The sequence below is a fragment of the Scyliorhinus torazame genome, chromosome 7 (genome assembly GCF_047496885.1).
Source record: "Scyliorhinus torazame isolate Kashiwa2021f chromosome 7, sScyTor2.1, whole genome shotgun sequence".
Classification (NCBI taxonomy): domain Eukaryota; kingdom Metazoa; phylum Chordata; class Chondrichthyes; order Carcharhiniformes; family Scyliorhinidae; genus Scyliorhinus; species Scyliorhinus torazame.
This window is the reverse complement of record NC_092713.1, coordinates 121,097,287-121,112,643: the sequence shown is the minus strand read 5'-3', so window position 1 is coordinate 121,112,643 and position 15,357 is coordinate 121,097,287. Positions and strand designations below refer to the sequence as shown.

The 15,357-nt window shown below is 46.1% G+C and overlaps 1 protein-coding gene across 2 annotated transcripts in view; it reads left to right on the top strand.

The window, feature by feature from the left end:
- The first annotated feature begins 5,912 nt into the window (after window positions 1–5,912).
- camsap2a (calmodulin regulated spectrin-associated protein family, member 2a) overlaps window positions 5,913–15,357 on the top strand; it is a 331,161-nt gene continuing 321,716 nt past the window's right edge. For both annotated transcript variants that reach the window (XM_072511419.1, XM_072511418.1), the window contains exon 1: window positions 5,913–6,494. In XM_072511419.1, coding sequence (XP_072367520.1) covers window positions 6,350–6,494 — 145 coding nt within the window. In that variant the 5' untranslated portion in view covers window positions 5,913–6,349. The remainder of the gene's footprint in view (window positions 6,495–15,357) is intronic.

Below are 15,357 nucleotides of genomic sequence, written 5' to 3'. Positions count from 1 at the left end.
TTAGGAATCCTACGGTGAGTAACTCACCTCCAGACCCTCCCAAAGCCATCTCTAAGGCACAAGTCAGGAGTGTAATGGAATACTCTTCACTTGCCTGGATGAGTGCAGCTCCAACAACACTCAAGCTGCTCAACACCATCCGGGACAAAGCAGCTCGCTTGATTGCTCCCCCTTCCACAAACATTCAAACCCTCCACCACAACGAACAGTGGCAGCCGCGTGTACCATCTACAAGATGCACTGCAGTAACTTTCCAAGGTTCCTTAGACAATACCTTCCAAACCCACAACCACTACCATCTAGAAGGAAAAGAGCAGCAGATACCCACCACCTGGAGGTTCCCCTCCAAGTCACTCTCCACCCTGACTTGGAAATATATTGCTGCCCCTTCACTGTCGCTGAAGCTACATCCTGGAACTCCCTCCCGAATAGCACAGTGGGTATACCTCCACCTCAAGGACTGCAGCGGTTCAAGAAGGCAACTCACCTCCACCTTCAGATGGGCACATCCTATAAAAATGAATTTAAAAAAAGGTAATGAAATGCTTATTGTTATTGGTCTTTGGGGGAAAAACTAATTCATTTTATTATAACCAACTTTCATCTGGGTACTTTTTAAAATCTTGCGTAAATTCAATTTGCTTCAAATACTCAATTTATTTTAACTCTTACAGGGCCCCTGTTTAGTGTATAATTTAAAAGCCAACATCTCTGAGAGTGCAGCACTTCCTCAGTACAACCCTGGAGTCTCAGCCTAGATTTTGGTGCTCAAGACTCTGGAGTGGGCCTTGAACCCCCAGCCTTCTAACTCAGGTGACAGTTCTACTAACTGATCCACAGCTGACATCAATAGGAGGACAGATGAACCAAACTCAGCTGTGAGTTCCTCTAGTTAGGAGAATTAAACTGAAAAGTTGTGTGAGGCTGTCAGCCTGCCAGATTCTCTTCTGGAGAGATTCTCAAGGAAAACATGAAACACATTGTTCTCTGAAGTGAGAATGTGTCTTTGACACAGTGCACAAGGCTGCAATTTCTACCTTTTATAAAACTTCAACAAAAACATTTGCAGTTTATAGTTACTCTGGAAGCTGCGTAGTTCATCAGGAACCACACCTCTTCCTGGACTCTGTTTGTCTTTTCTTCTTGCCTGCCCTAAAGCCCCAGTGTTGAATGAAAGCAGGAAAATTACAGATTTCCTGAACCTGTGTCATCACAAGCTAAAATATTGCTTCTAATCACTTCTACCAGCAGCATTTCCACCTCGATAAAACGTTTTATTATAGAGTTTAGTCCAAGCTTACATTGAACTATTTAGGAAGCTACAGTATTCAACTCTGACATGAATGCAGTGATATCCTGCTCTATCTCTCCACCACCAAGACCCTTGACCCCCCTTCCTCCCCCCCCCCCCCCCCCCCCTGCAAACACCCCTGTGCTGTCAGGCTGCTTGTCTGATATATACAGTTTAAATGAGGCTTAACTTCCTCCAGTTAAATGCTGAAGAGGCAGAAGCCATCCCCTTCAACCCCCACAACAGATTGTGCTCCCTCACTGCTGACCCCATCAACCACCCCAGCCATTTTACTGGAAAACATTCAGTCTCTGACTCCTGTTCAACTCTAAGTTGAGGATCTGTCCCCATGTCCTCTCTTCACAGAGAGAGTGATCGGTCTGTGGAATTCTCTCCCACAGGAAGCAGTTGAGGCATAAACATTGAATGTTTTCAAGAAACAGTTTTTCGGGGGGGCGGGATTCCCGCCATGCCGGTCGGGGGCCGTTGGCAGTGCCCCCCCCTCCCCAGCGATTCTCCGAGCCCTGAAGGGCCGAGCGGCCGCCCATTTTTGGCCACTCCCACCGGCGTGAGTTACTCAGGTCCCAAACAGCAGGACCTGGCAGGTGAGTATGCGTGGGCGGTCCTTGGGGGGGGGGGGGGGGCGCGGGGGGATCTGACCCCAGGGGGGGCCCCACGGTGGCCTGGCCCGCGATCAGGGCCCACCAATCTGCGGGTGGGCTTGTTCCGCGGGCGCACGTCTTTCTTCCACACCGGGCCCCGGTAGGGCTCCGCCATATTGCCCGGGGGCCGGCGCGGAGAAGAGAACCCTACCGCGCATGCGCCAAAATACACCGGGCTGCGCATGTGCGGAATCACGTTGGGCGGTTCCACGTATGTGTGAAATCATGCCAGCCGTTCCGTGCATGCGCGAACTCACGCCGTCTCTTTGGTGTGGCTGGAGCGGCACCAGCCCCTCCAGCGTCCACCTAGCCCCCTAGAAAGGTGAGAATTCCTCACCTTGAGGGGCCGTTGACGCCGGAGTCGTTGGCGCCTGTTTTCCCGACGGCGTGGGGGCTTAGTCCCCAGAAAGGAGAATCCCGGCCAAGGTGCGTCCGGATCACTTGCCTGCATACTTGCACCATCTGCTGGTTGGAGGCTAGAACTACAACAGTAAAACAAATAACTTATAATACACATACAGATGATGATAACGTACTCATATTATTTAGAGATGATAGTCTACCTATCATCACACACCAAAACCCTCCAATTTGAACTCTGGTCTTTGATTCTGATCTCATGTCTTACCCATCCTTTCCTTCTCCATTGGCAATTGTGTCCTCAGTTGCCTAGGTGCTGTTCTCTTTATTTGTCACCCTGAAGCTTTATCCCTCCACTTTGCTCCCTACTTTCAAGGCATTCGTCAGGACTCAACTTCTTCTTCAGCGATATCCAGATTAGATGTTGATTTCTTTATTTTGGTGAATGGGGAGTTACGCACACTGGGAGGTATTTTTTTTCCTTTTGGGTAATAATGTAAAGTGGGTGATATCAGATCGAACGCCCATTGCATACCGCTCCCAATTTTCCTTTGATTGACTTGGACAGAAAGGGAAATTTGACTTGTTGTTTAATGGACAGCTGGTCAAATATGGTTCATTTTGCATTATGCCAAAAGCTAGAATCACCCCCAAAAATGTTCTGAAGTGGCTGAATGCCCTGTGTGAACTCATCAGGGTGAAAGTGCTGATCCATAATTCTTCAAACAGTACATTTCAGAACATCAGGAGGGGAACTTGAGACAAGTCATTTATCCCTGCTCATTGAATTAAATTGAAAATGCAAGCTATTTTTATGGTTACATTGCAGGTGCAATTGTTTCTCCAAATCTTCTCATTTGTGTATTTTCATTAAGGGGAATCTTTGAACATTGCTGTAGCCTTGTACATTTTTCTAGCATGATTGAACAATAATTAATTTTTCAAAACATTAATCAGTATTTTTCTAATGTCCTTTGGAATGGCTTTAAATTGGTTGAAGGTTTTGATCTTCCATGTAATAAATAGAGCCGTTATAATGTTGTATCTGGATTTTTCCCATCACTGACATCACTGGAACAGGTGAGAAAACTGGACACACATTGTGTTTCTGTGAGGCCAGAAAACTAATAATATTTCATCAGAGGCACTGTATGTTCCTTTGTATGGCACTGTATGTTTTATAAACTCAGCTTCGTGGAACACATTGAATAGAAATTCCTCTAATTTGATTTTCCTTTCCATTTAAGTAATTTTTAAAAATTGGTGACAAAATTATGTTGTTACTTTCTGTGCAACATGTTCCATAATTCCTTTCTAAAACATATTTTGCATTTTTATTTGCATTTATTGCCTCAATATGTCATCTGCAAAGTGAATGTGAACAGGGATCAAGAGACACAACCATATACTCTTATACATTATTGCCGATACTGTAGGAGGCCTACTGCAACCAACAGAGTGTTATCTAGTAATGTTTCATAACACCCATTTCTTGTTTAACTAATAATTACAAATAGATTATCGATAAAATTATTACATGAACTGTACAGAAAATTGTACTGCAATTTTAATGCAAATCCAATTTTATTACAATGAGCTATTCCTTTAAAATTTAAATAATTCATTTTAAATCTTAATGGTGAAAGAGTTAATTGTACATGTAGTCACTGAAAGGTAAGATTATTTGATTGCTGTTCCCTGCACTAAAAATAGATAAGTACATTTTTAAAAAACATTCTTTCCTGACCAAAGGTACATTAATTTTCATTGGGTTCTTTGAAGGGTGTGAGTGTGCTGAAGAGTCATTTGAGGTACAACCCTTGAATTGTTTTTAAATTAAAAGTAAACAATTAGATTACATTAAGATGTATATTTCCTCCTCGTATTTGCGTGGGGTTCAGTGCCACAACCAAAAGATGTGCAGGTAAGGTGGGTTGGCCACGATAAATTACCCCTTAATTGGAAAAAAATAACTGGGTACTCTAACTTTAAAAAAAATTATATTTTTATCACAAGTTGAAAATACTGAATCCATAAACAGTATAAACTTACAATAAATAGCAATAACATAATGGGGGTAATCATAAAGCTTCTAGGTGCAGTGGGAACAAACCACAGTTGAATACAATGCATCATTAAACTAATTTTATTTGCATCTTTACCTAATTAAGTTTAACTAATTAATTTTCATGCATGGTGCAAACAGACAATATTACAACAATTTACAGGATGTGATGTGTACGCTAATCGGGTCCTCATTCACAACTTCCTCACTTAATAATAATAGCTTATTGTCACAAGTAGACTTCAAATGAAGTTACTGTGAAAAACCCTTGTCGCCACATTCCGGCGTCTGTTCGGGGAGGCCGGTACGTGAATTCAACCCGCGCTGCTGCCTTGTTCTTCATTACAAGCCAACTGTTGAGCCCACTGTGCTCAGCAGGGTGAGCTGGTTTAGCATCCCTTCTAAATTAACAGGTCACAAATACAGAATAATCCCAGGTCTTCATAAATTGTCTTCCTGAATCAATTCTGACGAAAAGTCGTCAACGTTACTTCTGTCCTGTCTCCACAGATGCTGTCAGACCTGCGGAGATTTGTCCATTCTTGCTTCATAAATTGTCCTGTGCGCAGTAGCACATTCATAGAAGCTATTAATAGCTGCATTGTCATTAGCAGGACAAGAATTTAAACATAATTTGAAATCGCAATAAAATTATAGTTTGGTCTTGCTCATTCCCGCTACCCGGAGTTATTGCTACCATCACCTGGAGTAAACCGGTGAAATGCCTAAACATGGCTGAAATGCTTCCATTAATAATTTCAAGCCGATTTCCAACCTTTGGACATGAAGTTTTTAAGTTAGAGCAGGGAAACTTGCATCCTCATGGCGAAAAATGACCCGACGTAGTTCTATTTTACGTCAATGATGCACGATGATTTAATGAATGATCCATTGCCATTGGTTGTATAATTCTCTCCAGTGCCACAGATGTGCCTGCGTTGGGACAGCTGTGTATTTACTATTTTAAGTCGCTTGGTTGATTTCAAGCAAGTGAACTAGTCAAAATCGACAAAAACAAAAATAAAACAGATGTGAGATCATCTCCTTCGGAAAGCAACACCAAATATACAGATAAAAGCAAAATACTGCGGATGCTGGAAATCTGAAATAGAAACAGAAAATGCAGGATAAACGCAGCAGGTTTGACAACATCTGTGGAGAGAAAAATAGAGTTAGTGCTTCCCATCTTCATGGCTCGAATTACATTTATAACACACACACAAAAATTATTTCAGTCGTAAGAGTTTGTAAAAGGGGGTTGGGACTCATTAAAGCGCCAAGTAGATGTTATGGGAAATGGGTGGGATTGAAATGTGTTGCTGTTAATGGGCCGGTTGACTCTCTCTGTATGGGGAGAGCCGAGAAGATGCAGACAGAGATGGGGGAAACGATGGTCCCATGTCACCTTCTTGTGCCTGAAGTGGGATTGGGAATGATCACCCAACAAAGCTGAGGCTGGAGCGCGCGGCCCCGGCGTGCGAGGGCGTGCGTTGTGCGCGCGAGAGAGAGGGTAGCGGGGGCGCGCCGGGCGAGCGGGAGCGGTGGTGGCTGCTGGTGCGGGGCAGCAGCGCAGTGACAGCGGGGAGGCTGAAGGATGGGAGCGGCCGGGGGGAGCGAGTCCCGGCTTGTTATTGTGAAGCAGCAGTGAGGGAAGGCGGGCCAGCCCCTACCTGCCGGGGATGTGACTGCAAAAGAGCCGGGCGGAGCGGGAGGGACAGGACAAGACAAGCTGCCTTCACCATTTTAACAGCAAGACCAAAAATCTGACACAGGACACACACAAAAAAAACAAGTCCTTCCCCTCGGCACCTCGAACTGGTGGATGATTTGAAAAGGCAACTCGATAGGAGCGAATCATCTTCCTGGGAATGATGCAGGGGTTTCCCGACGGCAAAGGCGAGTGAGAGAGGAACAGCAACTCCCTCCCTCAAACTCTCTTCTTCACTCCCTCCCTCCCTCAGCACCGGCTTTATGATGGGCGACGCGACAGAAGCGGCCCGGGAGATGAAGAAGACCTTCATTGTCCCTGCCATCAAAGCTTTCGATCATTATGATTTCTCCAGAGCCAAGATCGCCTGCAGCCTGTCGTGGCTGGTGGCCAAGGCATTCGGGACAGGTAAGGTGGCGGCCTCGGAGCCCCCGGCCGGAGGATGTGGGAATTTGCAGTCAGGAGCGGGGAATGCAGCAGCAGAGAGACCGCCCGGCCTTCTCCCTTCCCTCTCACAACATCAACAAACCAGAAACTCCTCGGCCTTTTGAATGCCATCTTCCCATTCATTAAAAAAACATTAGGACGCTATTTTTATTTTTTTAGGACCTTTACCATTTCCTCCACTGGCTGTGGCTGAATTCAGATTAGAGCACAGGAAGCTGTGTTTCCCCCTCTCTTCTCCAAATGAAAGACCTCAGTTGATATTTGTCTGTCATCATCCCTTGCCGAATTGTGTTAATGTTAAGGATTATCAAGCATGGAGGGTATATGTATTTATACAGCTCCAGCTCGTTTACATAACGCTCCTGCTAAATTGGAGGCAGAATGATTGATTAGGTTGGATGCTAAAATGTTGCCCTATATGAATTTTGCTCAATTCCCGAATTAATATTCAGTAGATTTAGCGAAAACTGTACCATGAATACATTTATTTATGGATACACATTTTTGTGTATATGTTTTGTAGTCGTGCATATGCTTCACCGTTGCAAGATCAGGTCAAGGAGGTGTCTGAGTGCTTTTGTGTGATCTGCAGTCAGCAATTGGAGCGTCCAGAATCCAGCTCCATCTGTATGCTGAGAGCAGTCGGAGGAAAATGGGCCTGTTTACTTAGAACTGCGGGTTCTCCGAATTAGCGGCGCTGATTGGTTGTTTTAAAAGTACAAGGCTGCATTATTTTGAAATTTCAAGTGAAATGAAGACCGATGATAAGTTGTTGTGATTGACGAAGAGTTAGGTAACATGATCACTCGTTTTGATGGGTTGGTAAATAAGTCTTTATCAATTTAGTGCAGCGTGGACACGCATGATCTATAAATGCATTGATTTGATTCTGTCTTCCAGTCATAGGTTTTTTGAGGCAGACTAGTGATAGGGGAATTTACTTTGCTTCAAGAAGCGTTTGTTTGTGTGTGGAGGAGGGCGATTGTGAAGGCATAACAATGTGACATTTCTGTCTGTATAATACATATCACACACTGTTACATTCGCTTTAGAATCAAGTATGGAAGACTGTCCTATTATATTTAACAATCCGGACGTTTTTCTGAATTATCCAAAACATTGAAATGTTTAGCAGTATATTGAATTATTTAAAACATCAAATTAGGGAGCTTTCTGTTATTATTGTGTTTGCCCTATTTATAAAATTATATTCCTTTACGAGATAGTAAAATAGAGCATAGTCTCTGTGTAATCCTGAATCTTTAAGTCAGTTGCTTTATTGTAATTTAAAAGTAAATTATGAATTCTTACACACTGACTTTGCCCGGTTGGAATTGAGTTAGATGTCACTGAACGTCTGAAACAATAGTGTCTTTAGCCATTGTTCTGCCTGTATTTTCAGTACAAAAATCCATTGCTCAGGCTCAGAACCATTGAGCCAAGCGCATGTCCTCTGTAAGCACATCACAACAGGACTTCAATGTGTTTGTTCAGAACTGATAAACTTTTAGAGTTTTAAGAGTCAGGCGGTCAGCCTGTGTTGACTTTTCCAACAAACAGTTACAAAAGAAAAAACACATTTAGGAACATTTAAATACGAACAGGTAATTTAGCCACTTAAGCCTGTTCTGCCATTCGATGAAATCATGGTTTATTTTTATAAATTTAGAGTACCCAATTCATTTTTTTCCAATTAAGGGGCAATTTAGTGTGGCCAATTCACCTACCCTGCACATCTTTGGGTTGTGGGGGCAAAACTCACGCAAACATGGGGAGAATGTGCAAACTCCACATGGACAGCAGGGCTAACCCACTGCGCCACCGTGCTGCCCTTGATAAAATCATGGTTGATCAGCAACTCAACTCTGCATATCAGTGTCCTTTGACATACTACTTGCCCCTGTTCTGCCATTCACACATTAATGTGCCACTATAGACACTTCTTAGTCATTATCACCACCATTTACATTCCTTTTGCCTTTTTGTCCATGACATCTTTGTCTATCTCCTCTATCCAGCCTCACTGCTCCATGCCCCCCTCCCACAACAGTATAAATCTCATCCTCTTTCCAGTTCTCTCTAGCAAAAGAGTCATCCAGGCTCAAAATGTTAGCTCCGTTCTCTCTCCACAGATGCTGTCAGACCTGCTGAGATTGTCCAGCGTTTTCAGTTTTTGTCTGCATATCATCCCTTGGCCAATCACCAATTTAAAATGTGCCCCTTTTTTGTAAGCCAGCATAAAAGCTTGTAAAATTGCCATGTTTTGGTTGACTCTGTTTTAAAACATTCACCAGAACAAAAATAAAACGGGGTGACATATTTACTTTTCTGTGTCAGTAGATATGTCCCCTTTTGTTATCTCATGTTTTGCCACTTCATGCTTTTTGACGTTTTCTTTCAAAATTCCAACTCTGGTCAACAAGTCACTTGATCACATTTCACGGTTTGTTATCATTCTCAGGCATTGAAAGTACACTCTACTCTCTCCTAACTGTGCAGTAAAACTGAGTTCATGATTCCTTTCACTTCTGGGGTCTGAGTTTGAATATGCATCTCATTGTTGGGATGCTTCTGCCCTCTGTTAGTTGTGTGTAAACTATGTTTGCATACTGTCATCTTAGTCATAGTCCTCGTCCAAAATTGTTTGGCATAAATGAGCACTAAATCATCATTCGTAGATCTTATGAAAACAGTGATATGTGTGCTTTTGTATGTGAGGTTAATGAAAAAGGAGGTACTTTTGGTACAATGTAATCAAAAGAAGTAAGTCAGCTATTTACTATCTGTAGTGGATATTTTATTTTAGTTATTCATTGCTGCATCATGGAGACACAGCTGATCAGCTAATTCCAACAGACAGACCTTGGTAATTCTAATCTAATTGGCCATTTACGTGCCTCACTTGGCCCAGGGGTGCCCGATGCCTTCCCTGCCACTGGTACAATCCCAATTGCAGCAGTTAAGTGACAGGCAGCGAGTGGGAGGGGTATAAAATTTCACCCAAAGATAAGAGAATAATCGTGAGGGACATTACCTTAATATAGACTGGACAAATCAAATCGGCACAGGTAATCTGGACGATTAGTTTGTAGAATGCTTTTGTGAGTTTCCGAGAACAATATATTGTGGAATAATTTAGGGATAAATCTATTTTATTTTAGATCTAACATTGTGTGATGAGGAATGGTTAATTTGGAATTTCCGAGTGAAGGATTTCCTGGGAAAAAGTGATCATAATACAATTAAATTCCATGCTAAATTGAGAGCAAGATACTTGAGTTCAGAACCACAGTCATAATTTGAAACAAAACCAATGATGTAGGTATGAGGGGACTACTGCCGACTGTCAAGTGGAGGGCAGCATGGTAGCATAGTGGTTAGCACAATTACTTCACAGCTCCTGGGTCCCAGGTTCGATTCCTGGCTTGGGTCACTGTCTGTGCGGAGTCTGCACGTTCTCCCCGTGTGTACGTGGGTTTCCTCCGGATGCTCCGGTTTCCTCCCACAGTCCAAAGATGTGCAGGTTAGGTGGAGTGGCCATGCTAAATTGCCCCTTGGTGTCCAAAATTGCCCTTAGTGTTGGGTGGGGTTACTGGGTTATGGGGATAGGGTGGAGGTGTGGGCTTGGCTAGGGTGCTCTTTCCAAGAGCCAGTGCAGACTCGATGGGCCGAATGGCCTCCTTCTGCAATGTAAATTCTATGAAATCTATGATAAATAGACTGAAATGTATGGAGATAAATAAACAGTGGAAACATTTAGTGAAATTATTCAAAATGTCCAACAAAAATTCATTCCATTAAAAACAAAAATGCGGTGAGAAAGATCCATTGCGGCCTACTAGGGAAGTAAAGAACAGTATTTGATTAATAGAAGAGGTTCATGATATTGTGAATAATATAGTAGGTTTGAGGATTGAGAGTATTAGAAACCAGCAATGGGCAAATAAAAAGTTGACAAAGCGAAAAAAAATAATAACAGTAAACTAACTAGGAATATGAAAACCGATCAGAAAGCTTTTATAAGTATATAAAAAGGAGAGTAGCTAAAATAAACATTGGGCCTTTTGAATCAGATACAGGAGAAATTAACAGGGGGAATGAGGAAATGACAGAGACATTGAATTAATATTCTGTGTCTGCCTTCACAGGAGAGACAAAATGCATGACAGAATTAGGGGGTAAACAAGGGTTCCAAAAGAGCTTGTGACATAAGGAATTGACTCATTATCATTTGCCCAAATTCCCTGGATTCTAGAATGATCCCAATGAATTGGAAGTTAACAAATGTTACACTGCTATTCAAAAAGGAGCTCCAGGACTTCCGGGTGCGGCTATGCAGAGCTAGGTCGCATATTCGGTAGCTCCTGCTTGGAACGGACTTTTGGGCTTGTTACAGGGCCCCCACGGCATTTGTTTGACATTTCCCGGTGTGGGAAGGCGGCTGCAACATTCCCCCGACAGTGTCCCCCAGGAAGGGTATGTCTCTTGGTTGCCAGACACGACAGAAACAGTAAAAGATTTGGCTGCAACTGCAGGATAAACAGGGTCTCTTCCAGCATGCAGGCGGGGGAAGGGCAAGCTTAAAGCTGCAAGCTGACCTGAGGGCCTGTATCAAAGGTGAATTCTAGCAGCAGAGGGAACAACTGTGAAAAGATCTCATCAAGGCCACTGAAGGGACTTCCGGTTGCGGTGATGCCTAGCTAGCCGCACGTTTCGGCGGCTCCAGCTCCGACGGACCTTCGGGCTCTTTTAAGAGCCCCAACGAGGAATTTTTCGACGACGCAACCCGGTGTGGGGTGTGTGAGAAGGGAGTCCCCCCCCCCCAAACGAAGGAGGAAAAAACCGGCGGCGGCGGCTGCAGCGCGAGGAATCGTCGACCAAAGGGTCAGAAAGAGAGAAGTACAAGATGGCGGCGGAGAAAGCGCAGGCGACATGGGGGCCTGAGCAGGATGAAATCGTGAGACGGTGCGTGGAGCTGCTGAAGAGGGAGGTGCTGACCCTGATGCTACAGGCAATTGAGGGGCTCAAGGAGACATTAAAGACCCAGGAGACTGAGCTCCGCGTGGTGGAGCAGACAGATATTGAGGACGAGATCCTGGGCCTGGCGGTTAAGACTCAGACGCACGAGGCACTTCATAAAAAGTGTACTGAAAGGATCGAGGCCCTTGAAAACGGAGCGCGAAGGAAGAACCTTCGGATACTAGGTCTCCCTGAGGGTGTGGAAGCAGTGGACTGTGGAGAGTACGCAAGTAAGATGCTGAGCTCACTGATGGGTGCTGAGGCTCCTGCGGGCCCCATGGAGGTGGAGTGGGCAAATCGGATTCCGGCGAGAAGACCAAAAGCGGGAGAACCACCGAGGGCGATAATCGTGCGATTTTACCGCCTTAAGGTCAGAGAAGAGGTCCTGAGATGGGCTAAAAAGGTGCGGAGTAGCATATGGGAGAATGCTGTGGTACGGATATACCAGGATTGGAGTGCGGAGGTGGCGAGAAGGGGGGCGAGCTTCAGCCGAGCCAAAGAGGTGTTGCATAAAAGGAAGGTGAAGTTTGGGATGCTGCAGCCGGCAAGACTATGGGTCACGTATCAGGAGAGACACCATTATTTCGAGACTGCGGAGGAAGCATGGTCCTTCATCAAAGAAGAGAAATTGGACCGGAACTGAGGGACTGATGCTGCAGGAAATGTTATTGTTATTGTTTTTGTTAATGTTACGGTGGAAGTTAATTGAGAAGTAAACAGGGAAGGGGGGAGACATTGGGGAAATGTGGGTGCTGGTGAGGGGGGAAAGACGGGACATAGTCGGAGAATGGGGAAGGAGAGGGGGAGGGGAAAGGGAGCTGCGCCATAAGAGGCGGGTCAGGTAAAGGGATGTTCCCGCGCCTCAAAGAATAAGGCGGGAAGACAGGCGCAAGGGAGTTCCCCCACACGGGGGGGGGTCGAGGAGTGAGCAGGAGTAGCCGGGGTCAGTTGAAGTCAGCTGACTTACGGAAGTGATATGGGGGGAGCAATCATGCTAGATAGGGATCTAGCGGGGGGGGACGGGACAACTGGGTTGCTGCTGCGGAAATCCAAAAGGAAATGGCTAAAGAGTGGGTGGGCGGGGATGGTGTGCGACGCTGGGGGAGCGAGCAGGAGCGCGGAGGCGGGATATGGCCTAGAGAAGGTAATGGCTAGTCGACACGGGAGGGGGGCAGGTAGCCCCCTAGTGAGGCTGATCACGTGGAACGTGAGAGGCCTGAACGGACCGATAAAAAGGGCCCGAGTGCTCGCGCATTTGAAAGGACTAAGGGCAGACGTGGTTATGCTCCAAGAGACGCACCTAAAGGTGGCGGACCAAGTTAGGCTAAGGAAAGGATGGGTGGGACAGGTGTTCCACTCAGGACTGGAAGCAAAGAACAGAGGGGTGGCCATTTTGGTGGGGAAACGGGTAGCATTTGAAGCAAAGAACATCGTAGCAGATAGCGGAGGTAGATATGTAATGGTGAGTGGTAGGCTGGAGGGAAAGGAGGTCGTGTTGGTTAATGTGTATGCCCCAAATTGGGACGATGCGGGATTCATGAGACGGATGCTGGGGCGTATACCGGACCTGGAGGTAGGAAACTTGATTTTAGGAGGGGACTTTAATACGGTGCTGGACCCGGGGCTAGATAGATCCAGCTCAAGGACCGGAAGAAGGCCGGCAGCGGCCAAGGTACTTAAGGGGTTTATGGACCAAATGGGGGGAGTGGATCCATGGCGATTTCTTAGGGCTAGGGAGTTTTCCTTCTTCTCCCATGTCCGTAAAGTGTACTCCCGGATAGATTTTTTTGCGTTGGGAAGGTCGTTGATCTCTAGGGTGGAAGAAGCTGAGTACTCAGCCATAGCGGTTTCGGATCATGCCCCACATTGGGTGGACCTGGAAGTAGGAGAGGACAGGGAGCAGAGAACACTCTGGCGATTAGATGTGGGACTGATGGCGGATGAGGGAGTGTGTGCAAGAGTGCGGGGGTGTATTGAGAGATACCTGGAGGTCAATGACGACGGCGAGGTCCCTGTGGGAGTGGTCTGGGAAGCATTAAAAGCGGTGGTCAGAGGAGAGCTGATCTCAATTGGGGCCCACAAAAGGAAAACAGAGGTCAAGGAAAGGGAAAGATTACTGGGGGAGATTTTAAGGGTGGACAGGGAATTTGCAGAGACCCCGGAGGAGGAATTGTACAGGGAGAGGAGACGACTCCAGACGGAGTTTGACCTTCTGACCACCAGAAAGGCGGAGGTACTGTGGAGGAAGGCACAGGGGAGGAGGTATGAATATGGGGAAAAGGCTAGTCGCCTGTTGGCGCATCAATTGCGAAAGAGGGCAGCAGCGAGGGAGATAGGAGGAATTAGAGACGAAAGGGGAGACACGGTGTGAAGGGCAGGAAAGATAAATGAGGTGGTCAAGACCTTCTATGAGGAACTGTATAGGTCTCAACCCCCAGAGGGAGAGGAGGGGATGCGGCAGTTCCTGGACCAATTGATGTTCCCGAAAGTGGAGGAGCAGGAGGTGGCAGGCCTGGGGGCGCCGATTGAGGTGGACGAGGTTATTAAGGGACTGGGAAGCAGGGAAGGCCCCGGGGCCAGACGGGTTCCCGGTGGAATATTACAGAAAATATGTGGACTTGTTGGCCCCGTTGATGGCGAGGACGTTCAATGAGGCCAGGGAAGGGGGGACTCTACCCCCGACGATGTCGGAGGCGACGATATCGCTAATTTTGAAGAGGGACAAAGATCCGTTGCAGTGCGGGTCCTATAGACCTATTTCACTATTGAACGTGGACGCCAAATTGCTGGCAAAGGTACTGGCATCGAGGATAGAGGACTGTGTCCCGGGGGTGGTGCACGAAGACCAGACAGGGTTCGTAAAAGGGAGACAACTGAATGTTAACGTGCGACGACTATTAAGGGTGATAATGATGCCCCCAGTGGAGGGGGAGGCAGAGATAGTGGCGGCAATGGACGCAGAGAAGGCATTTGATAGGGTGGAGTGGGAGTATTTATGGGAAGTGTTAAGGAGGTTTGGGTTTGGGAACGGGTTTATTAGCTGGGTTAGACTTCTTTATGGGGCTCCAACGGCAAGCGTAGTTACAGGTCGACATAGATCGGAGTATTTCCGATTATATAGGGGAACAAGACAGGGATGCCCGCTGTCTCCATTGTTGTTCGCGTTGGCAATTGAACCTCTGGCCATGGCGTTGAGAGACTCCAGGAAATGGAGAGGGGTGATTAGAGGGGGAGAAGAACAACGAGTCTCGTTATACGCAGATGACCTATTGTTATACGTGTCGGACCCAGCGGGGGGGATGATAGAGGTTATGCGAATTTTGAGGGGGTTCGGGGAATTCTCGGGGTATAGGCTAAACATGGGGAAAGAGTGAATTATTTGTGATACATCCAGGGGACCAGAGTAGAGAGATAGAAGGCTTACCGCTAAGGAAAGTGGAAAGAAACTTCTGATACCTGGGGATTCAGATCGCTAGGAGCTGGGGAACCTTGCACAGACTTAATCTGACACGGCTGGTAGAACAAATGGAGGAGGACTTCAAGAGGTGGGACATGCAGCCTCTATCGCTGGCGGGCAGGGTGCAAGCAATTAAGATGATGGTCCTCCCGAGGTTCTTATTTGTATTTCAATGTCTCCCTATACTAATCACCAATACCTTTTTTAATAAAATAGATAGGAGCATCACGAGCTTCGTGTGGGCAGGGAAAGTTCCGAGAGTAAGGAGGGGGTTCCTTCAGCGTAGTAGGGACAGAGGAGGACTGGCACTACCGAACTTGGGTGATTACTATTGGGCCGCCAATGTGG